At 61.9% G+C, this 21,390-nt stretch overlaps 6 protein-coding genes across 6 annotated transcripts; 2 read left to right on the top strand and 4 right to left on the bottom strand.

The window, feature by feature from the left end:
- Positions 1–202: 202 nt before the first annotated feature.
- On the top strand, positions 203–1,801 carry VTJ83DRAFT_891 (uncharacterized protein; the record flags this gene model as incomplete). Its single annotated transcript, XM_071014584.1, has 3 exons — positions 203–353; positions 443–810; positions 881–1,801. The coding sequence occupies 3 exons, from the start codon at positions 203–205 to the stop codon at positions 1,799–1,801; spliced, it is 1,440 nt and encodes a 479-aa protein (XP_070870244.1).
- Positions 1,802–2,699: 898 nt separating this feature from the next.
- Positions 2,700–3,592, bottom strand: VTJ83DRAFT_890 (60S ribosomal protein eL32; the record flags this gene model as incomplete). Its single annotated transcript, XM_071014583.1, has 4 exons — positions 2,700–2,808; positions 2,922–3,043; positions 3,243–3,367; positions 3,553–3,592. The coding sequence occupies 4 exons, from the start codon at positions 3,590–3,592 to the stop codon at positions 2,700–2,702; spliced, it is 396 nt and encodes a 131-aa protein (XP_070870243.1).
- A 790-nt stretch (positions 3,593–4,382) lies between these two features.
- On the bottom strand, positions 4,383–5,944 carry VTJ83DRAFT_889 (uncharacterized protein; the record flags this gene model as incomplete). Its single annotated transcript, XM_071014581.1, has 4 exons — positions 4,383–4,478; positions 4,569–5,639; positions 5,717–5,775; positions 5,896–5,944. The coding sequence occupies 4 exons, from the start codon at positions 5,942–5,944 to the stop codon at positions 4,383–4,385; spliced, it is 1,275 nt and encodes a 424-aa protein (XP_070870242.1).
- Positions 5,945–6,870: 926 nt separating this feature from the next.
- VTJ83DRAFT_888 (uncharacterized protein) lies at positions 6,871–9,213 on the top strand (the record flags this gene model as incomplete). The annotated part of the gene is made up of 6 exons (XM_071014580.1): positions 6,871–7,188; positions 7,270–7,342; positions 7,413–7,450; positions 7,501–7,887; positions 7,951–8,208; positions 8,311–9,213. The coding sequence occupies 6 exons, from the start codon at positions 6,871–6,873 to the stop codon at positions 9,211–9,213; spliced, it is 1,977 nt and encodes a 658-aa protein (XP_070870241.1).
- Positions 9,214–9,663: 450 nt separating this feature from the next.
- Positions 9,664–11,056, bottom strand: VTJ83DRAFT_887 (uncharacterized protein; the record flags this gene model as incomplete). The annotated part of the gene is made up of 2 exons (XM_071014579.1): positions 9,664–10,862; positions 11,053–11,056. The coding sequence occupies 2 exons, from the start codon at positions 11,054–11,056 to the stop codon at positions 9,664–9,666; spliced, it is 1,203 nt and encodes a 400-aa protein (XP_070870240.1).
- Positions 11,057–11,757: 701 nt separating this feature from the next.
- VTJ83DRAFT_886 (uncharacterized protein) lies at positions 11,758–21,282 on the bottom strand (the record flags this gene model as incomplete). The annotated part of the gene is made up of 1 exon (XM_071014578.1): positions 11,758–21,282. One exon carries the CDS (start codon positions 21,280–21,282, stop codon positions 11,758–11,760), a length of 9,525 nt encoding a protein of 3,174 aa, XP_070870239.1.
- Positions 21,283–21,390: the final 108 nt, after the last annotated feature.

The following is a 21,390-nucleotide window of genomic DNA, read 5'->3' as shown; positions in this document are numbered from 1 at the left end:
CTCAGAATCGTCAAAAAGATTCACGGAAAGGACCCGGCATCGCGAACGATCCCAGCTTCCCCTACATTTAGTGTTGCATTGGAAGCTGCCGTGTTGCTCGGCTTCTTCAAACCCCAATCCTGGTTTGTAACTGTTGTAGATTTGCACACCACCTCGCTGAACCAACGGGAATTTTCCTTCTCCGGCTGTCGGGATTGACAACATGGCCGGAAGCTCCGCAGCCAGTTCGGCCGTCCTAGAGGCAAAGGCGAGAGCTGAGCTTCTGGACCGTGAGGACCCTCTCGCCTTTACTCGCAATGAGTTCAACATCCCGAGCAAGGCCCAAATAGCGAGCACTCGGTTGCCTGACACAGGTGTGATATCAACCCCCTTCACTCTACCATCCCGTGGAAGATCGGCGGCCTAGAAAACGGTGCTAACTAGACTTGGTGCTGAGACGTAGCCCCAACGGAGTCAGGACTCGAGGGTTCCAATCATGATGACAAGTGCGTGTACTTGTGCGGAAACTCTCTCGGCCTACAGCCCAAGCGAACCCGGACTCGTATCAGCCAATACCTCTCGACATGGGCGACGCAAGGCGTCCAGGGTCACTTTAAGCTGCTTGATGATTCTCCCCTCCCGACCTGGCTCGACGCCGATGAGCATGTTTCCCGGCTCATCGCCTCCGTCGTGGGCGCGTCGCCTGCCGAGGTCGCTGTCATGCAGACCCTGACGGCCAACCTGCACCTCTTGATGTCCGCCTTCTACCGTCCGGATATCAACGGGAGACACAAGATCATCCTTGAGAGGAAGGCCTTTCCCAGCGATCATGTAGGCTCTCGCGCGCTCCCGTGCCGCTTCCAACCCTCCATCACCGCTGACCAAAGCCTCCCGTCACCAGTTCGCCGTTGAAACCCAGATCCGCCATCACGGCCTCGACCCCTCCACCTCCATGATCACGCTTACCTCTCCCTCCTCCCCTGAAGACAACGTGCTCACCACCTCCGAGATCCTTGCCGCCATCGACGCCCACGCGGCCGACACAGCCCTGCTCCTTCTCCCGGGAATTCAGTACTTCACCGGTCAGCTCCTCGACATTCCCACCATTACCGCCCATGCCCGCGGCCACGGCATCTTTGTTATTTGGGACCTGGCCCACGCCGTCGGCAACGTACCCCTTTCCCTCCATGACTGGAACGTCGACGCCGCGGCTTGGTGCAGCTACAAATACCTCAACAGCGGGCCGGGGTGCATCGGTGGGTTGTTTGTGCACGAGCGCAACGCCCCCGGCGCGCCTCAGGCGGCGAACAGGCTGGCGGGCTGGTGGGGGAACGACAAGGCGACGCGCTTCGCCATGGATACGGAGGCCGGCTTCCGTGCCGTTGGAGGCGCGGCCGGGTTCCAGCTGAGCAACCCCAGCATCCTCGACATCACCAGCCTGAGCGCCTCCCTGGAGATCTTCCAAGAGGCCGGCGGCATCGCGCGGCTGAGGGAGAAGTCGCTGCGCCTGACGGGCTTTTTGGAGGAGCTTCTGCAGAGCCTCATGGCCGAGCCCGAGCGGGCGCTTTTCCGCATCATCACCCCTCGCGACCCCTCCCAGCGCGGCGCGCAGCTGAGCCTCATGCTTGCGCCCGGCCTGCTCCTCACCGTGATGCGCGAGCTTGAGAAGAGGGGGGTCATCGTCGACGAGCGCAAGCCAGACGTCATCCGCGTGGCACCTGCGCCGTTGTACAACACGTTTGCGGACTGCGTGGCGTTCGCCGAGGCGTTCGCCGAGGCGCTGGCCGTCGCCAAGCAGGAGAGGGATGTGGAGAGCAACTAAACGGAGGAGTCCAAGGGGACTGACGAGCGTATGGTGCCCTTTCAAAGAGCCAGGGGACACTGTTTCTTTTCTTTCACCTTTTAGAAAAAAAAAATGAAGAGTAGATCAAAGCAGATGAATACCAGATAAAAACTGACTCAACGATGTTAAGCAACTCCCTGGTAGATTGCGCGCTTTGGTTTGTGCGATTGCCATCGCCTGGGCTCAGCGTGAGGTTGGAAATATGTATAGTACTGTGCAGTCTCTAGGAGAGCAGGCTCCAAGTTCCTTTCACAAGCAGCTGGCGTGAAACATAGTCTCAAGAAGCTCATGCATCAGTCAGGTCTGAAGGGGTGGACCGGGATGGTGAGACAGGCTGGGGGCCAAGGAAACCACACACTGCGATGAGTACGAAACAACATGACAAGATCCGGACCTCGGCGCGAGAATACGGCATGTATGCGTTGGTTAGCTTCTGATCTCGTGCTATATCGATTCTCAGAGCCAACCCTAGTGCCATCCAACATAAGATTTCTTTTTTTATCAAGATGCTTCCTCTCGTGTCCCGGAGTCAAACAGCTTGGCAACGACTCTCTCCCAACGTCATGAGAACCCCGGGCGCGCCGGGCCCCAAGACGGAACGAGGGCTGCGGGGCGGGAGCCGACGTCTGCGGCGGCGGGTTGACGTGGTGCTGCTCTGCCGTTCCCATGTTGCCCCGCGACGATAGGAGGCTGCAATTGTATTTCACTAGCTCTTTGGATGGCGCTAGAGTAGGAATCGCAGTCACCAAATAGCAAACCTTTTCCCGAGACACCGCCTGAGAGAGAGATGGATGATGCTCCGAAACACAGAAAGAAGTTCGTTGTTGCCCTATGACCCGGTTTACCGCCGCCGTCCCATCGTCGCCACCGTTGTGATTTAGACCTCCGTAGTGACCTTCGCCTTCGCGTTGGTAACCTTGACGCCTAATTGCTTCGCCCGCGCAATGATGTCGACCCGCTTCCTCGAAGAGATGTTGTGGGCGATCCTAGAAGGAGAGAAAGAGTCAGCATTTGCATGTTGGGTACTCAACCGCCAGTCCCCGACATTTAGCCGGGGCGGACGGCGCTCGGGGCTTCCGGGAAAAATAAGGCGACGTACTCGGCGGCGTAGGTCTTGTTGTGCATGAGGAGGAGCTCGATGTCCTTGACGTTGCGGACGAGGAAGGCCTTGTGGCCCGAGGGCATCATGTGGCGGGTCTTCTTGTTGGAGCCATAGCCGATCTAGAAACGCAGCGAGACGCGCACCCGTTAGCCGTGCTGTTCCCCTCTTCTCCCTGAGTCCCAAGGTCTGCGTAGCCGTCCTCCTCTTGCGCTTGGATCCGCATCCCCGCGATGACGATGATACTTGTCCTCCCCTTCCGCGCTTGGATCCCTCGCCACACTCCGCACCAGAGAAGAACAGAAAGGCGGAGCCACATACCGAAGGCATGGCAAGACTGCCCCTGAAGCGCCTCCGCACGCGGTTGTCGATACCCTTGGGCTTGCGCCACGCCGAGTCGACCCGCTTGAAGCGGTCGCTCTGATGGCGCATGAACGCCTTCGTGCCTGCAGACAGACGGTCTCGTCAACATTCGTTCCAGCAGCCGGGGTGGAAACCCCAAAGTCGATGCGTGAGTCGGTTCAGGGGGTCGAGAGTTGTCGGGAAAGATGCGAAAATGGGCGATCTGTGCATGCAATCGGTCGTGGATGGGGAGGAGGAGCAGGAGGGTCGAGCAAGAGGAGGAACATACGCTTCTTCACGATCGGGATGTGCTTCTTGGCGGCAACCATCTTTACGACACGTCAGTAAAACAAAACCATCAGCATGGCAGCACGAGGAGTGGGAGACGGTACCTTGACGGTGTTGTTGTTGTCGTCGGGAGATGGTTCTGAATTGGCGTCGTCGGGACCGGACCTACCTGGGCGAAAAATTCCAGAAATTGGTTGAGGTCGGTGGGCTTAGGGCTGCGGAAATTGTTAAGGTGGGCTGGTCTGTGCGTCGCGCCTCCCGCCGAGAGTCACACCTACCCTGGCCCATCAGCTAAAAAGGCGCCCCACTCGAGGCTGCTTATCGATAAGATGCGACGCCTTTTTTGGATGGTGGGGAAGAGCAGCAGCAGAACCGCCTCACCCTGCGAGGCACGACAGATAGTCTCACATGGGGAAGCCATTCTTGGGTGCTGCAGCATGTGTCCAGATCCAACATTGCGGCACGGCGCTGGTATCATTAGATCATGAGTTTGGTCTATGAGAATATTCGTTGGCGGAGCCGCCCGTCATGGTTTCCTCGGTCTATGGTGGTGAGCAACGCCCACATCTCCATTCCCATCCTGTCGGAGGTGCCCCGCTGCAGCCAGGCAGAGGGACTGTCATTCGTGAAAGAAACAAGGCCGCCTTGAGCTCGCGGCGCAAGCAGAAATCGCTGCGGCCCCTCCATCATCGAGACGAGAGTGTTTGGGGATCGAGGCCCCTCCCTCCCCTCCTCAGGCCTCATCGATTCTTTGATGTAGACCTTCCGAAGGACCCCCGCTCGTCCTCGGATCCTTGCAAGTGCACCCGTGAGCGCGTACGGGCCCTAACTTTACTGCGTGGTGCACTGAGGACCGCCCGGGCCATCGTCGTCGTCATCTTCCCACTCGCCTCCCGTATACCGAGGATCTCCTTGGTGGGCACCCATCTGCATAAAAAAGTGGTCAGTTAGCTCAATGGTCTTTTTCCTCTTCTTTTCCTCTTCGTCTAGCTGAATCCAATTCCCAGGGCAACTCACCTTTTCGATATCGGCATTCTCCTCGTATTGCACCTCGTCCACCTCCTCCGCCTCGATGGGCGGCGGCGGTGGTGGGAGCAGCTTCTGCAGGGCCTCGTAGTCGCTGTCGCTAGAGATCCAGCCGTCCTCGGGGAAGTCCACCTTGACGATGAGGTAGAGGTCGCCCCTGACGTCGCCCTTCTTGTGGGGCATACCCTCGTTGGGGACTTTGAGGACATCCCCGGGGCGGAGGATCTTGCCGCGGGGGTGGTCGATGTGGATGCCGCGGCCGTCGAGGTGCTTCAGGACGACCCGCGAGAAGCCCGAGAGCGACTCGACCAGGGAGACATGCAGGTCGGCCGAGAGGTCGTAGCCGATGCGGGTGAAGGTGTCGTGGGGCTCCTCGACAATGTGGAAGATGAGGTCGCCCGGGGTCATGTCGGGCACCTGGTCGGCCTCGCCCTCGAGCACGATGCGATCGTTCTGCATGGAGCCGCGCGGGATGTACAGCTCCAGAGCCTTGGTCTCCTTGACGACGCGCTTGCCCTTGCACTTCTTGCAGCGGTCCTTCTCCTTGTAGTAGACGCCCGAGCCCTGGCAGTGGTCGCAAGGGATGACCTCCTTGCGCACGAGGCCGGGGCCGATCTGGCGGTAGGCCTCGAGGCGGCCGATGCCGCCGCAGCGGTCGCACTCGTTGGGCTTGACCTTCTCCTTGGCGCCGGTGCCCTTGCACTGGGAGCAAACGACCTGCTTCTCGGCGGCAAACTTGACCGTCTTGCCCTTGTACAGCTCCTCGAGGGTCACCTTGTAAGGCTGGTCCTCGTCGGGGCTGCGCCTAGGCCTGCGGGGGCCTCCCGGGCCGCCGCCCATGCCCATGCCGAACATTTGGGACAGGATGTCGTTCAGGTCGACGCCGCCGGCGCCGGGCCCGCCCCGCGTGGGGTCAAAGGCGGCCATGCCATGGGTATCGTAGAGCTCGCGCTTCTGCTCATCGCGGAGGATCTCGTAGGCTTGTGTGATTTGCTTGAACTTGGCCTCGGATTCGGCGCGCATCTCCTCGGGCACCTTGTCGGGGTGGTGTTGGAGGGCCAGCTGGAAAACGCAGCGTCAGCGGGCGGATCGGAGCCCACCGGCGTCTCTGGGAAGCAACAACGGAACCGGCTACGAACCTTGCGGTAGGCCTTCTTAATGTCATTTGGGCTCGCCGACTTGGTGACGCCGAGGATGGCTACGGATCAGAGCGGACGGGTTAGCACGGCGGCGACGCGCCGTCTCTCCGTGCCGAGAGACGGGCCAGGCAGATAGAGAGGGAGAGAGAGAGAGAGAGAGAGAGAGGGCCAGAGCATACCGTAGAGGTCGAGATCCTCCTCGGCGCTGGGCCCAGGCTCGGCGTTCATCTTGTTTTGGACGCTTTGCTGCGATGTCGCAGCTTTCTGGGGGAAATGGGAAAAAGAAACGCCGACTCGTTCAGGAACGTCGACGACAAAACCCTGGCGGCAAAAGTTGGGGAAATGGGTTTGGCGGCGCAGTTTGTTGCAAGATGGAGGGGGAGGGGGGGAGGGGACAGGCAGCCTTTTGTACCCAGTTCGGAAATTTTACACGGCGAACAGCGTCCGACCGTCACCGGCTGCTCTACAGCCTTGCATTCTGAGGAGAAAAGCGAGAAGCTAAGGAACGGCGTCTAGTGATATGGGCAGAAAGCCCAGTTCCATTTCGTTCCCATTTTTCCTTGACTATCTTGCACAGAGACTGCCAGACTGACGTGGTCGGTCGGGCAAAGCGATACCAACGTTCGTATCGCCGTCTGGTTCACTGCCAGCGTTGAAACTTCTCCCAAGCGACGAGAGTGGGGTTTCAGCAACATCCATGATCCATGGATGGGCGCCCGTCCCGTAAGAAATGCTCGGCACTGCGGTTTGGAGCTGGATAGATGGATAAATGTTGGAACCGGTTGATGAGGTGGGAGCAGTGGACAAGTACCCATCGGTTGCATAGGGTCAAGCACCAGGCCTTGAAGCCACCACCGGGGGTATTCCAACTGCATGTTTTCCAGTTGTCGAGGGGTCTTGGCTTCAATGTCAAAGTGCCCAGGTTAGCTAGTTACTGCGTAGTTATCGCTGGGACCCGCTGAAATTTCCTATCAAGGCAGGGCAGGGGCCGGGTTGGCTGTGGAGTCGGCTGCACCGCCACAACCCAAGCCAGGCGCTTCTGCAGCTGCACCAAAAGTCAACACTGAGCTGTGGCTGAGCTCATACCACACCTCTCCTCTGCTCAGCGCTGTCGAGCCGATGCGCCGACACACACTCGTTGGCATTTCTGCGAGATGGCGAGGGTCCTCTTAAGAGCCCGGGGTCTCCTGGGATCACCACAGCCCTCACCATGCTACCAACGAGGGCCTAGGTTCTTGTCCTCGCCGTCGTCAAGCCGGCTTTCGTTTTCAACCTCTCCCCATCTCACAAGCAGCTTTAGTTTGAAGAAGAAGGACGCATACAAACTTCCCGAAACACCATGCCGGACCCGCTTCGCCCCTTCTCCGACGGGCTTCATGCACCTGGGGTCCCTGCGGACAGCCCTGTACAACTACCTCCTGGCTCGAGCTACAGGTGGACAGTTCATCCTGCGCATCGAAGACACGGACCGGGTGAGTGGGGGGACGTCCCGCGCCGGAGGCAGGCCATTTCATGGACAATCCAGGCCGGGCTGCTCATGCTGCTTGCCGTAGACTCGACTGGTACCGGGTGCCGAGCAGAAGCTGTTCGAGGACCTCGAATGGGCCGGGCTGTTGTATGATGAAGGTGAGTGGGCAGTTGGCTTGGAGGAGGAGATCCGAGCTCCGGGCGACGCCATCTGACAGCCTGTACATAGGCCCGGACAAGGGGGGACCGTATGGCCCGTATCGCCAGGTAAGCCTATCCGATGGCCCACCTTGAACTGGCTGCTGACTCCATCTTAGTCCGAGAGGCTCCCTCTCTACAAGAAGCACGCCGACCAGTTGATCCGGGAGGGCAAGGCATATCGGTGCTTTTGCTCTCCCTCGGCCCTGGACGAGCTCAGGAGAACCGCCCATGAGTCCGGCCTGTCCACCAACTACCCCGGCACATGCCGCGACATTTCCCTGGAGGAGTCGGATGAGCGTGCTTCCCGAGGGGAACCGTTTGCTGTGCGTTTCAAGAGCGGCGAGAAGCCTCTCGTCGTCCAGGACTTCGTCTACAGGCGGTTCAGAAACCAAAACCCCGAGGAGGACTTCGTGATCCTGAAGCGCGATGGGTTTCCCACGTATCACTTTGCCAACGTCGTTGACGACCACCACATGAAGATCACGCACGTCATCCGCGGAGCGGTAAGCCCGAGACCACCTCGTGACTGTCACCGTCCCGGATGCTAATGCTTGTCCTGCGTGAAGGAGTGGCTCATATCCACACCCAAGCACGTCGAGATGTACCAGGCCTTCGGCTGGGAGCCGCCCCAGTTCGGCCACATCGGGCTTCTCGTCGACAAGAAACGCCAAAAGCTGAGCAAGCGCGACAAGTCGGCCAACCTTGCATACTACCAAGACCACCACGTCCTGCCCGAGGCTTTGCTCAACTATCTCGTGTTCCTCGGCTGGCGCGCCCCGCAAGGAAAGGACGGCGTCCTGACTTTGCAGGAGATGGTTGACAACGTAAGCCATCCAACTCATCCCCTCTATTTTTTGGTTTATTTTTTTTTTTTTTTTTTTCGTTTTCATCCGGATCACTAACCAACCATCACATCACCATCTCAGTTCACGACGCAATTCAGCAAAGGCGACATCATAGCCTCCCAGAGCAAGCTCCGCTACCTCCAAAACCAGCACCTCAAGAACCTTGTCAGCGCCGAGCCCAAGACCCCGGCCCAAGCCGCCCGCGTCGACCAGGCCTTCGTCGCCCCGATCCGAGCCGCCGTCGAGCAAGCCAAGCGCCAACCCCCGGACCCGGCCCACGAGGACCTCGTTGGTCCCGAGCTCCCCGAACCCCGCATCCTCACCGACCCGCGCTACGCCGCCGATCTCTTCCGCCTGACGTACACGACCAAGGACTTTGCCTCGCACGCGCCCGCCGAGCTCGCCGCCGACGCCGTCGCCCGCGTGCGCTACTTTGTGTGGTCCGTCCCGCGCCGCGTGCTCGAGGCCCAGCTGGGCGCGGCCGGCCGCCTTGATGCCCTCTTCTTCCTGGTCGGCTCCGAGGGCGCCGCTGGCGGTGCGGGGGAGGTCACGCAGGTCACGCAGAAGCAGCGGCAGCAGCTGGCGCGGCCGGTGGCGCGCGCGCTGGCGATGCTCCGCGCCCGGGCCGAGGAATTGGACGAGGCGCGGTGGGAGGGGGCCGCGCTGAAGGAGGTCCTGGAGAAGGCTGCGGCCGACGACGAGTACCTGGCGCTGTTTGGGCTCGAGGCCGAGCCGGCTGAATCGGAGGAGGGCAAAAGCAAGGCGAAGCGCAGCACGCCCCAGGCCCTCAACCAGCACGTGTGGGTGCCGCTGCGGTGGGCGCTGGTGGCTTCGGAGAAGGGGCTGCCGATAGCCAACACGATGGAGGTCCTGGGTAGGGAGGAGAGTCTGAGACGGTTGAAGGTGGCGGAGGAGGCGGCCGAAAATGTAGCGTCGGAGCATTGGGTGCCGCCCACATCAGCAGCGGCGCCGGAGTCTGAATGAGTAACGTAACCAAGCCCGCCGTGGGGGTTTTGTTGGCTGGCTCGGTTGCGTGGATTGTCCTGTATCATAGATAATGCACAGCTATACACGACATGACGGTTCGCAATGATACAGAGGTGAAGTGAGGCTTTGATGCCGACGACTGGCGGGAGATTGGGAGATTTGATGTCTGTACGTACGACAAACGGTCGACTCGATACCAGAGTTGTTCTATTCCCCGTTTTCGGGGTTCTCATCTACCGCTGCTCTGTCTTACACCACAAAACGTAGTCCTGCCATTTATTGCCTCATGAATCATGACCTAAAATGCCCCAAGCTCACTAAACGCCAAGCAAATACAAAGCACGAGAGTATCCGGGGGGGGGGGGGGGGGGGGGGTTGTCTGCATTCGCTTTCCTCCCCCGCCGCCCACCCAACCACCATCCATGGACATATCCCCATCTCACCACCTCACGCGCCGCCCCCGCCGAATATCCCCTTCTTCACCTCGATCGCCATCAATCCGGCCTTCTCCTTGGCCGCAACGTTGTCCACATCCTGCGTGAGCCTGTCCACCGCCGCATCGGCGCCCTTGGCTGCCCTGTCACGCACGGCCACCTCGGCACCCACTATATCGGCACCCTTCCCGCTCCCGCTGGCGGCCGAGCCCCCCGCCCCGCTGGTAAACAAGGCCCCAGCCGCCGACCCGGACCCGGCGCCCGACGACGACGACGACCCGGAAGCCGTGGCCGTAGCGCTCGCCGCCGCTGCCGCCGCCGCCGCCGCTGTGGCCGCCGCAGCAGCGGCCGCAGCGGCCGCCGACGAGGCGTTCTTGCTCTGGCGCGCCACCGCCTGGGCGGCATCGGCGGCGCGCTGGGCCACATCGGCCATCTGGGAGGTGGCGTAGTCGCGGTTGGTGAGCAGCGGGTTCTGGGCGAGGGTCTGGACCCAGTACTTGTTCCAGAGGCGCTCGAGGAGGTGCCCGTCGAGGCCGCTGCGGTAGTGCTCGACGCGGAGGGCGTAGTACTTGTCCGCGTGGGCGCCAAAGTCGGTCACCTTAGTGAGCGGGACGCTGCCGGCCGAGGAGGACGCGGCCGTGGGCGCGGCGGAGGTGTTGGCTGTCGGGCCCTTGTAGTCTTTCGGGTAGGCGCGAAAGGCGCCGATGTCGACGCGGTTGGAGGAGACGGTGCGGTCTGGGTCGATGACAATGGCGACCATGGGCCCGAGCGACTGCTGGAGCTGCTGGGTATCGACGTCGATGCCGGACAGCCAGCAGCCGTAGCCCGGGTGGGAGTGGTACCAGCCGATGACGTTCTCCTGGCGGGACTCGTCGCGGCACAGCGAGAGGTACTCGATGAGGTACTCGTCGGCGTCGGACTGGGCGTTGACACGGGTCTCGGTGCCCTCGACGGGGAGGCGGAAGGCGTCGGTGATGACGAAGGCAGTGCCGTCCACGTAGCCTTGCATGATGCCCATGACCTCGAGTGGGCCACCCGAGCGGGCGTGTATCACCATCTTGGCCAGGGCAATCGGCGAGATGCGTACGCTCTGAAAGTAGTGCACGTCCGAGTTCCAGGGCTGGGCCTTGTTGATCTGGGCCTGGCTTTCGGCCGAGTAGTTGAAGAGGGCATCGCGCTGGCGGTCGACCAGCTTGTCGGTCACGGGGAGTTCTGTGGGGAAGAGAGGTACGGTTTAGTGGTTGTTTTTATTGGAATCCACACCCTCGGTCCTTGCTTCTTTTCTTCTTGTGTTCCTACATCCGCCTACGCTTGGCGAACGGGACTGCGGGAGACAACCCGGAAGCTGTTCCATGCGTGCTGGATGGAGCGTGCCTGAGGAGAAGGAGGCCAAGGTACGTACCCATTGTTGACCACCCAATATCCCAGGTCCTGCGAATGTCCGGGGCGGCAGCGGAATCTATGGTTGTCTGGTGGAATGGAGGGAGAGCTGGACGGGACGTTGGATGGTGTTGTTCGTTGTCAAAAGAGGTTGTTGTTGGAAGACGGGGGAAAGTCGAAACAGAGGCCGAGATGGTGGTGCCTGGACTGGAAGTTGATGGAGGGGCGGCTTCGAGCTCCGATAAGATAAGGCAACGAGCAGCGAGTGGGGCCGGAGCATGCTTGACGCTGCTGCTAGAGAGGCACAAGTACGTAGTGTAAGTAATAGAGGTACGAACTCCGTGTCCAGGTTCCCCAGCTGTCGCCGTCGAGGGGCTGCTTTGTTGACATGGTTGACATCTAAGACTTCTTCTTTCTTGGTCCTTGGAACTAGAACAAAACTACCTAATGACCTAATGACAGAGAGAACATTGGACTGACTCGCCCGTTCCGCCGCCTCCTTTCCTGTCCAAAATAATCAAAAACCTGGAACTCCTCCCAATGCTCCAGCAGCTCCAGACCATGCAAGAGTAGAAGAACAGGAGAAAAAGGAAACAAGAAAACAAGAGCAAAAATCGCTGTTTGCCTCCCACCCTGTCCATCTATCCCCTTGCCTGCTTATTTCCTCCCTGCTCCCTTCTCCAAGAAAAAGACGTGGAATAAATATTCAAACAAAGGCCGACGCTCATCACCTCCTCACCATGGTACTAACCTTCTTCAACGTCCCGCCCTCTCCCTCCCCCGGTTCCTCTCCCTCCTCATCCCCTTGGAGCTGCAACACAACCACCTTCTCCTTGTCCTTCTCCTTATCCCGATCCTTATCCCTCAGCCGATTCGCAAGCGCCTGCAGCTTGTCACGCATCCTCCCGCCACCGCCGCCTTCGTTATAGCTGACCCCGCTCAGCCCCCTCGCCCTCTTCACAGCAGCGGTCCCATCACCGCCATCGCCGCCATCCATCTTGGACGGGTTCGAAATCGACCGGTGCAACCCGCCGCTGCCGTGCGCGCTCCACGTCCCCGACCTCCGAAGCGGCGGCGACGGCGGTTGCCCTCCGCTCGTGATCGTTGTCACCACCCCGCCGCTGCTCACCGGCCGGTTGGTCGCGCTGCTGCTGTTGCCGCCGCTGTTGCCACCGCTGCTGCCACCGCTGACATTGCCGCTGCTGGGGCCGCCTTTGAACGGCTTGGACCACGTTCCACCGCTGGACGCCGGACGAAGGAGATTGCTGAAGCCCGATCCCCCGGATCCCTTGCCCCTGATGTGGCGTTGGCTGCTTCCGAATCCGAAGCTGATGCCGCCGCCGTTGTTATCCTCGGTAGGCGACGTGACAGGCGGGGTGGGCGCCTCCATGATGAAACTCGGAACGGCGCCGGTCGCGTACGTTTGCACCGTCACGTGCCCTCTTCCGGGACCGGAATCGCGGCTGCGCTGCGGCGACGAGGTCAGGGCGGGGCCAGGCCCGGGTCCGGGTCTGGCCTCGCTCCCCCCTCCTACACCAACCCCAGACAGCCCGGATTGGCGTGACCGCATCGACGAGGCGACGCTCGAGCTGCGGCTGATCGACGAGGGCACCGGGATGGAGGTTGGCGAACGGCTCAGGGAGCGAGGTGGGGAACGGGAAAAGTCGACGGGGGAGGGCGGCCGTTGCTGGTAGCGGAAGAGGCTGCTGCTGGCGTACAGCGACGAGTCGTCGCCGCTGTGCTCGCTCAGCTCGGCGGCCGACGGCGCTGTTGCGGACGTCGGGGTCGATACGGGCGTGGCGAGGAGCACCGAGTTGTTGGCCAGCTCGCGCAGCTTGGACTGCTGCGCCGTGTTGGGCCGGTGCCGGGAGAACTTGTTGCCGATGATGGCGCCCGTGTGGCTGATGAGGGCCTTGATGACGTGGCTCTTGAGCGCGAGCGCCAGGTCCAGGTTGGACCACGTCTTGTTGCGGTACTCGATGGTGGGGAGGCGGAACACAAAGTCGTGCACGTCCTCGAAGTTTCGGTCGCCTTTGCCCTTGTAGCTGAGGCACAGCACCACCGACGGCATCTTGATGTACGAGAACGTCATGTAGTTGGATGCTCGGTCCATCATCTTGGTCAGGTCGTCCGACTGCTTCATCTTCTCGAGGTCGGTCGCCCGGTGCCGCAGCATGAATCGTCCCGGCCGCTTGCTGCCGCCGCCGCCGTCGCCCCCCAAGGAAGCGCCCTCCTTGTACGATGTGAAGCCCGTTCCCGTGCGGCCGATGGGCATCTTGCCGGCCGCGTTGCCGCTGCTGCCACCGCCGACGAGGCGGAGAGAGTCGTAGGACCGCTTCTTTTGCACCCCCGACTTGAACCCCGTACCCGACCGGAACAGCCGGAACGACATGCTGCCGCCTTCACCCGGGTGGATGCTGAGGGTCTTGTTCTTGTCCGCTGCCTCGGCCGGGTGGGAGGCGAGCGTCGGCCGGAGCCGCAGCTCGAGCGACCCGGCCCGCGTCGCGTACGCCGGGCTGTCTTGCTGCTGGTCGACCGACACAATCTCGCCATGATCCACCTCCTCCTCCTCGTCCTGCTTTCCGTCCGCCGAGTCGCCCTTCCCGTCGGTGCCCGGGAAGATGTACTCAAACAGCCGCTTGCCGATCTCGCGCTCGAGTTGGATCTTGAGCGGGAACAGCGTCACCTCGAAGTGGTCCATGACGGGGATGCCGGCAATGGCCTCGAGCATGTTCCAGTAGACGCGGATCATGGGCTGGGATCCCGTGTGCTCTGCGGCCGACGCGCTGGCATCGCCGCTGCCGCTGCGGGCCGCGTCGACGTATGGCGCGATCATGGCCGGGTAGATGGCGTCGGGCAGCAGGTTCAACCCCAGGATGCGGCCGACCTGGATCAGGTTGATGTGCGAGCCATCCGAGTTATCAATCCTGTCATACTCGACGTCCTTGAGCTGGAGCTCGACGAGCCGCTCGTTGTTGTCGCGCACGAGCTGCCACACGATCTCCCGGGCCATGATGCTCCACTTGAGCATGGCGCTGCTGGTGCTCCCGTTGTTGTTGCCGCTGGCGGCTCCGCTGCCGTTGTCGAGCTTCCTCTGGGCCGACGTGATGGCCTTCATGACAAAGAACAGCTCGTCCTCGCACGCCGCCAGATCACGCTCCAGCACGAGCCGATCCTGCCACCCTTGCTTGTCGAGCTGCTTTGAATGGATCATGAAGTGCGTCTTGATCTCCTCGAGCTGGCGCACGCGCTCCTGCAGGCGGGTGACCATCTCGGGCACGCCGCGCAGGTCGGAAAAGTCGGATGCCAGCAGGATCTTTTCGAGGCGTTCGTTGCGCGTCTTTTCGAGCGGCTCGCTGTACATGAGCAGATCCAGCACGATGATGTAGATGGCATAGTACTGCGACGAGTTGCACAGGGCGTGCGCTCGCGGGAACTCGACCCACAGGTTGTCGGTGCGGCTTTCGAGGCTGTCCTGCGGCGCCACGCCGTCGGCGTCCTCCTGGTTCGTGTTGATGTCGTCGTGGTACTTGAGCCGAAGCGTGTTGAACTTGTCGTAGCGCAGCATGGCCGACGTCTTTTGCACGACGCGCTTGAACCCGAACGGGTCCGACTCGAAGTCAAACATGATTTCCAGGGGCACCCACGGCGGCCAGCTCGAACCCACGGGCTGGCCGTACGAGCTGCCCGAGTACATGGACACGAGCTGGGTCGAGAACCACTTCTGGTGCGTCACGAAGAATTGCGTGCTGTCCATGGTCACCAAGAACCGGCGCTGCACCAGGCCGCTCACGTCGTCCGACATGCGGCTCCTGTCGAGCACGTCCACCACCTTCAGCTCCATGCCCTTGGACGTGGTCAGCACCACGTGCTTCTTGTTCTTGTCGCTCTGCAGCTGGATCTGCGGCGCGATCAGCCGCACATGGTAGCTGTTCTGGGTCGTGAACTCGTCTGCGATGCCGCTCGACAGGTCCGCCATGCCAGAGTGCGCGCCGCCGTCTGAGCTGGCGAACTTGTTGCTGTCCTGCAGGATCCTGTTGATGCGGTCCTCGATGTCCTTGGCGGGGTCCGGGATGCGGCTGTCGCCCGCATCGGTTCCACTACGACGGCCGTCGGGAGTCGGAGCGCCGCCGCTCTGGGCAGACTTGGACTTGGCTTGTTCGTCGACCAGATCGAGGATGAACTTGACAGCAGGACGCGAGAGGTAGTACACGAAACCGCGACGCTGGCCAACCTGGTGGATGTAACGGAGGATGATGTTGCGCAGCGTGTTGTTCCACTTGAGCTGCATGTTGTGGACGACGAAGCGATTCGTGAAATCGCTGGCGAACTCAGCCACCGTGGGACTTGTGGCGGCAGCGTCCTGTTCATTCGGCGTCACCGGCTCGGAGGGCTGGTCTAGGTCGCTCCGGGACATCGGAGACTGCAACGGGCTGGGATCGCCGGGCGTGCTTGGCGGCGTCAGGTCCGCCAGCATGCCCTCCAAGAACATTCTCTTGTCGGCGAGCACGCCCGAGTGGCGGCTCAACATGTCGAACTGAACGCGGAGGTCCGGATGCAGCGGCTGCTCGTAGGCGAGGCGCATCTCCATCTCTTCCAGGTTGTGGCGGTGCGTCTCAATCTGCCGGTCAAGCTGCTCCAACCGTTGGCGTACGAGCTGGCACTGCACCCTCCTGGGATCGTCGTCCTGGCTCATGACGCAAAAGTGCGTGGGCTCCTGCCCGAACGGGCTCGTCCGGTCCGGGTCGCCGTCGATGATGCCGTTGATGTCGGTCTGTCGGAAGTAGGTGACACGGGGCGCGTAGGCGAGAGGCAGGATCTTTGTGTCCGGGTTCGGCTCGGTGGGGAGGATCCAGTCGAGCTCGACAAAGTCGTCCATGTCGATCCACGTCAGGTCGTTATCGGGAATGGTAAAACGCGACAGGTCGGTCCCGTCGCCCTCCTGGTCCGTGATGAAGGTCGAGAGCGAGTTCCTCCTCAGGGCGTCTGCCGTGGTCCCCCGGATGCTCGCCGAGACGGCGCGAAGATCGGCCGAGACCAGATCCAGCTGGCCCGCGTGGATCTTCATGCCCGTGGTGCGGGACTGGGTGCCACGTCCACGGTCGCGCGTGTTGAACTCTTCGCGGCGCTGATGCAAGTCAAGGACGAAGCTATCGAGGCGGATCTTGATGCCCGTGGCCGACACGGCGTTCTCCGAGTAGTCCTCAACGTCCTTGTGCTTGTAAATGTGGCTGACAAACAGCGGTGCAAACAGCAAGTTGTACTTGATGGTCGCCAGATGCCTGCCGAACTTCTTGCTGTTCTTCTCGCGGCCCGGCCACAGCGAACCCTGACGGATGGGCAGCGATAGCGGTCCGGAGAAGAGGGACCACCAGGCGAAGAAGTGGGTGAAGAAGCGCGGCGTGAGATGAACCGCGTTGTAGCTGCGCGACGGCTCGGTGGCATCAGCGGGCCACTGCCTATCCGCCGGCGCACGAACGGCGACCGACAGATGGATATGCTGGCTACGGAACCCCCGAAAAGCGTCGTACGGCAGGCCGTCTTTGGGCTTTGCGTGCTGCGGCGACTTGAGCACGACCTCGTAGTGCGGCTTGAACTCGAAATTCCTCACGCCGTTCTCGATGGCGCGCTCAAACACGAGGCCGGCGACACATTGAACCTTGCCCGAGAGCTTCATAACAACCTTCTTGAAGTGGGCACCCGACTCCTCGTGGCTGCTGCTGCTGCCGCTGTTGATGCTGTCGTCCTCCTCGCCGTGGTGGCGCCGCGCCTCGCGCACGAGGTGGCTGAAGTCGGGGATGGCGAGGGCGTACTCTCCGCTGTCGACCGTCATGAACTCCTTTGGATCATCGACGGCATTGATGTTCCAACGCACGTCGTTGCGGAAGCACATGAGGAAGCCCGCCCCGTTGCCCGTGACCTGATAAGGGTCCCGGCTGCCCTTGAGGGCCAAATGGACATCACCATCACCACGCCAGGCCACGCGGATGCGAGAGTGGAAGTTGAGACGGATCTTGTCCCAGAAGCCTACCTTGTCCGAGGGGTCGAGCTGGGGTTTCGTCATGGACTCGATGGCCATCATCATGTCCTGGATGGCGGGTTGGTAAGACGGGCCCCAGGTGATGCGCGTCGGGTTGGCCGTGTGGACATCGACGGTCATATCGGAGAACGTCTTGACGGGCCCGATGGTCCTGCGGACATCCACAGCGAAGCTGCCTTCGTTCGACGCAAGCGGGTCCAAGCTGCGCGGGGGCACGATTGGAACGCGGATCTTGCGCATCGACTCGGCGCCGCGGTACTCCTCGGCGATGACAAAGTCGGTCGTCATGGCCAGGGCCGGTAGGCGGACAGACTGCCCAAACTTGATGGGCGGCACGTGGACGAACGGCAAGGGGTAGTCCCGAAGGGACAACCGCGCCTCGCCCATGTTGACCTGGAGGCTCATGGGCACGAGCAACGTGTATTTCATGTTCTTGGGCATGCCCTTGCCGACCTTGTGCAAGAAGTCCGGCAGGTCACGGAGCGGGAAGGAGGGCTTGTCGACGACAATTTGGAGGTCGTTGATCAGCGTTGCCATGAGCGCCGGCCGCTGCGGCACCTCAAGGATCTTCTCGCTGTCCTCCAGATCGTTGGGGATCTCGTTGGTACCCCAGAACTGCGACCGCATGTCGCTCGCGGCGTTCCGAGACAGCTCATAATGGTGATCGATGCGCTTCTTCCAGCTCCGGGCGTTGAGCACGTCCAGCCTGTGCCTGGCCTCGTTGATGGAGATTTGGGCCTGGCCGCTGAGTGCGTGCATCGCCGCCTCGGGGTTGTATCGTGGCAAAGCACGTCCACGCAGGCGTCCTTCGCTCATGGATCGCCGACGGCCGTCGACGCTGCGGCTCCTGGGATGAGGCGCGTCCGGGGTAGCAGGCTCGCCGCGGGGCGCTGCCGACCGTGCGCGCAGCTTGGAACGACCCTTTCGGCTCTCCTCCTCGTGTATCTTCTTGACCTTGATACGGAACGCCTCCTCACGGGCCTGGCGCTGCTTCATCTCGATGAGGCCGGCGCGGTAGATGACGCCGAGCTTCCACTCGAAGGCGCCATCCTCCAGTTCGAAGAGGAGGTTCTTGGCGCGGAGCGACACCTTGGGCACCATCCTCGGTCCCTCGGGACCCTTGTCCAGAATATACTCATTGGTGCCCGTCCTGAAGCGGTGGTGCAGCTGCTGGACCGACTTGAAGGCGTTGACAATGTTATCCGTGATCTTGTACACCACCATTTCATGGGGCACGGCCAGACGGATGGTCTCGGTGACCACGTCGAACATGCGGTCCTCGCGGACGCCGCCGGTCGAGAGCTTGTGGCGCGACTCGCGACGGTCGACGCGGATGTTCTTTATGCTGACCAAGCGTGCCCAGACCCTGCGCATCCTGGGGGCTTCGGCGTAGAGCCGGATGAGCTTGGCCTGCAGGAACGGAGGGGACCAGCGATGGCGTCCTGCCTCGAAATTGTAAACGTGCAGCATGAGCGGGGGATCGGCCGGCATATCGGCCTTGACCTGGATGAGCATGGCCTTGAACTCGACAGCCACCAGCTCGGGAGGGGTCCCCCACGAGCTGCCGTCGATCATGAGGTCGGGCGGCATGCCGTTGGTCGGCGGCGGCGAGAGATGTCCAACTACGCGCCGCTGAGGGGACATGGGGGGCGTCCTCGGCTCCTCGGGCATGTCTCTGGTCCGCACGAACGCTCTCCGTAGCGCAGAGACCGCCACGCCCACGGCATAATGGCGGTAGAGCGAGTACTGGATAAGCAGGGTGCGGATATGGGTCTGGATGTGGAAAACGGGGCCCTGCTGGTCGCTCAGGGCCGACAAGGCGACCTCGAGCTTCGGGATGTTGACGAAGGGCTCAAACTCCCACTTCTCGGCCGACTCGACCATGTACACTTCGAAGCCGCGCGCCTGGAAGGTGAAACAACGGCCGTCGCCCTCGTGATGATACTTCTTCCTGGTCGACGCCGGCGAGGGGGTGCGCAGCAAGTCCGCCTCGGGCTGTAGCAGGCCGCGGCTGCTGGTGCGGCGACGGGAAGGGCGCCTTTGCAGACCGTCCATCCTCTGGGCACGGTACTCAGCCGACCACGAGTCTAGCTGGATGGCGATTCCGCGCTGCTCGGGGGAGATTTGCTTGTCGACGCCGGTCGCCTCGAAGCTGCAGCCGGAGCATTGCAGGCCGAAGTGCACGAGCCAGGGGGGCAGGGAGCGCAAGAAGTTTGTCCGCCGCGGGGTCTTGGGAGCGGCACGCTTGTCAGGCTCGACTTCGGGGCGCAACTGGCGCACGATCTGGCGCAGGCCGTCGCGTATCTCCTCCCGGACCATCTTGACGGTCCAGTTCTCGAGGTTCCCGGTGACCGCGACCTGGACATTGGGCGACGCGTTGAGCTGGACCTTGAGGTCAAAGCTCTCCGTCTCGAGGAGGTCGAAACGGGTCCCCGAGAAGGTCTGGTAGTAGAGGCTGTGGGTTTGGACGCGCATGGTGGCGGCCAAGGAGTAGTGCAGCTCCTCGACGGTCGAGTGGAACGATTCGACATCGAGCGAGACGGATGAGATGGACGAGATGATGAGGTCGAAATCGTCGGGGCCGGCTCCCTTGTGAACGGGCGGAAGGGTTATCCTCAACACGGGCTCATGCATGGAGAACTTGTAGGTGGCCTTGGGGAGCAGGCGCGAGATGAGCATGTGCCGATGGTGCTGGCGGGCTTTGGGGGGTTTTGGCTTCCGACGCAGCATGGCGAGGAGGATGGGGAGGTGACGGGGGTCCAGGTCGACCGAGGGCGACGTTACGACCGAGTTGGCGAAGAGGATGTTGGCGTTGCGCTGCTCGGCGGTGCCCTGATCGGCCAGCTCGACCGTCTTGGAGGGGAGGGTGGTCCTGGCGGTGGTGGTGGCCATGGGAATGTACATGATGCGCTCGGGCTTGCCGTGACCGTCGTCGAGACCGACCGAAATGGAGAGGGCAACGGCCAGGGCTTCGTGGGCGATATCCGTGGAAGGGAAGTACATCCTGTGGGCCGCCGACTTGGGATCCAGGCGGTGGAAGTCGATGCCGACCTCTTTCATGGAGACCGTGAGCAAGATGGGGCTTCCAGCGGGCCGGATCGAATCGACCCTCTTGGTGACGCCGAAGAAGCTGACGGCAAACTGGACCTCCTTGATGCCTTTGAGCACCGAGCTCACAAACTCCTTGGAGTCGGACACGGTGCGCATCAGCTCGTTGTTGGTGCTCCGCGGCGAGTCGAGCTCGCCGCGAATCACACGATCGACGACGTCGTCGTCATCGCGGTCATCATCGGTGGAGGGCTCTGATATGACGGGCACGGGCGACCGCAGCCTCTTAAGCCGGGCGAGGCTGTTGCGAACATCGTCGTAGGGGATGTGGACGCGGCCGAGCTTGAGGGCGATGGCGGCATCGCGCAGGCCGTCGAGGGCCTCGTACAGATAGCCGTGGATGTTGAGGGTGGCCGTGTCCAAGATCTCCTGCGGCTCGCCGCCCTCCGCGGTGAAGAGCACGCTCCGCAGGGTCATGATCCACTCGGCCTGCTGGTTCTGGCGGCCGAGGGCGGCGCCCTTTTGCAGGAAAAAGAAGCGGGCGCGGTCGACGATCTTTCGCCGGGTATCGACGGCGATGGTGAAACTGCCCGTTTGCAGACTGCCGACGCCGGGGACGGTGACGGTCGAGTTTGTAGCGACAACATCGACCATGCGGAGCCAGTTCACGCGGCGGTGCAGGAGCTTGAAGCGCTCCTTGGCGCGGGCCAGGCGCCGCCAGGTCGTGCTGCGTTTGTCCGGATCGTCGTCGGCATCGCGGCGAACCAGCCTTGGGATGGCCCTCGGCGTCTTTGCGGGGCTCGGGATCGAAATGGGGCCCGGGGCGTCCGAATCGGAGTCGCTATCTTCGGACGCGGCCAGCCCCTCCTCCTTGGCCCTGGCCTTCTCAAGAGCGGGGAGGTCGACGGTGACGGCGAGCTCCTCGACGACGATGCTGAGCCAGGTGGGCTGGGCAAAGGTTGGGCGGTGCAGATTGAGGCCGAGGCCTCGGATCTCGATGCGGAGGCCATCGCGGGGGGTGTAGGCGAGGCGACGTAGGGAGAAGTAACCGATGCGCTGGATGGAGATGCCCGTGATGACTCGGATGACGGCGAAGACGACAAAGGACGAGAGGTAGATGAGAACGACGAGGCCAAAGAGGAAGGTCGGGTTCAGGAGGGCCATCTCGACGGAGGACGGGCGGGGAGGGCAACCATGAGCCGTCCCGTCGTCTAATCGTCGACGGCGGCGCTCGAGATATCCGTCTGGACTGCCCGGACCTTTTTCTCAGAG

This window comes from Remersonia thermophila, chromosome 1 (genome assembly GCF_042764415.1).
Source record: "Remersonia thermophila strain ATCC 22073 chromosome 1, whole genome shotgun sequence".
In the NCBI taxonomy this organism is placed as follows: domain Eukaryota; kingdom Fungi; phylum Ascomycota; class Sordariomycetes; order Sordariales; family Chaetomiaceae; genus Remersonia; species Remersonia thermophila.
The sequence above is the reverse complement of the archived record's forward strand: the minus strand, read 5'-3'. Positions and strand labels throughout refer to the sequence as shown.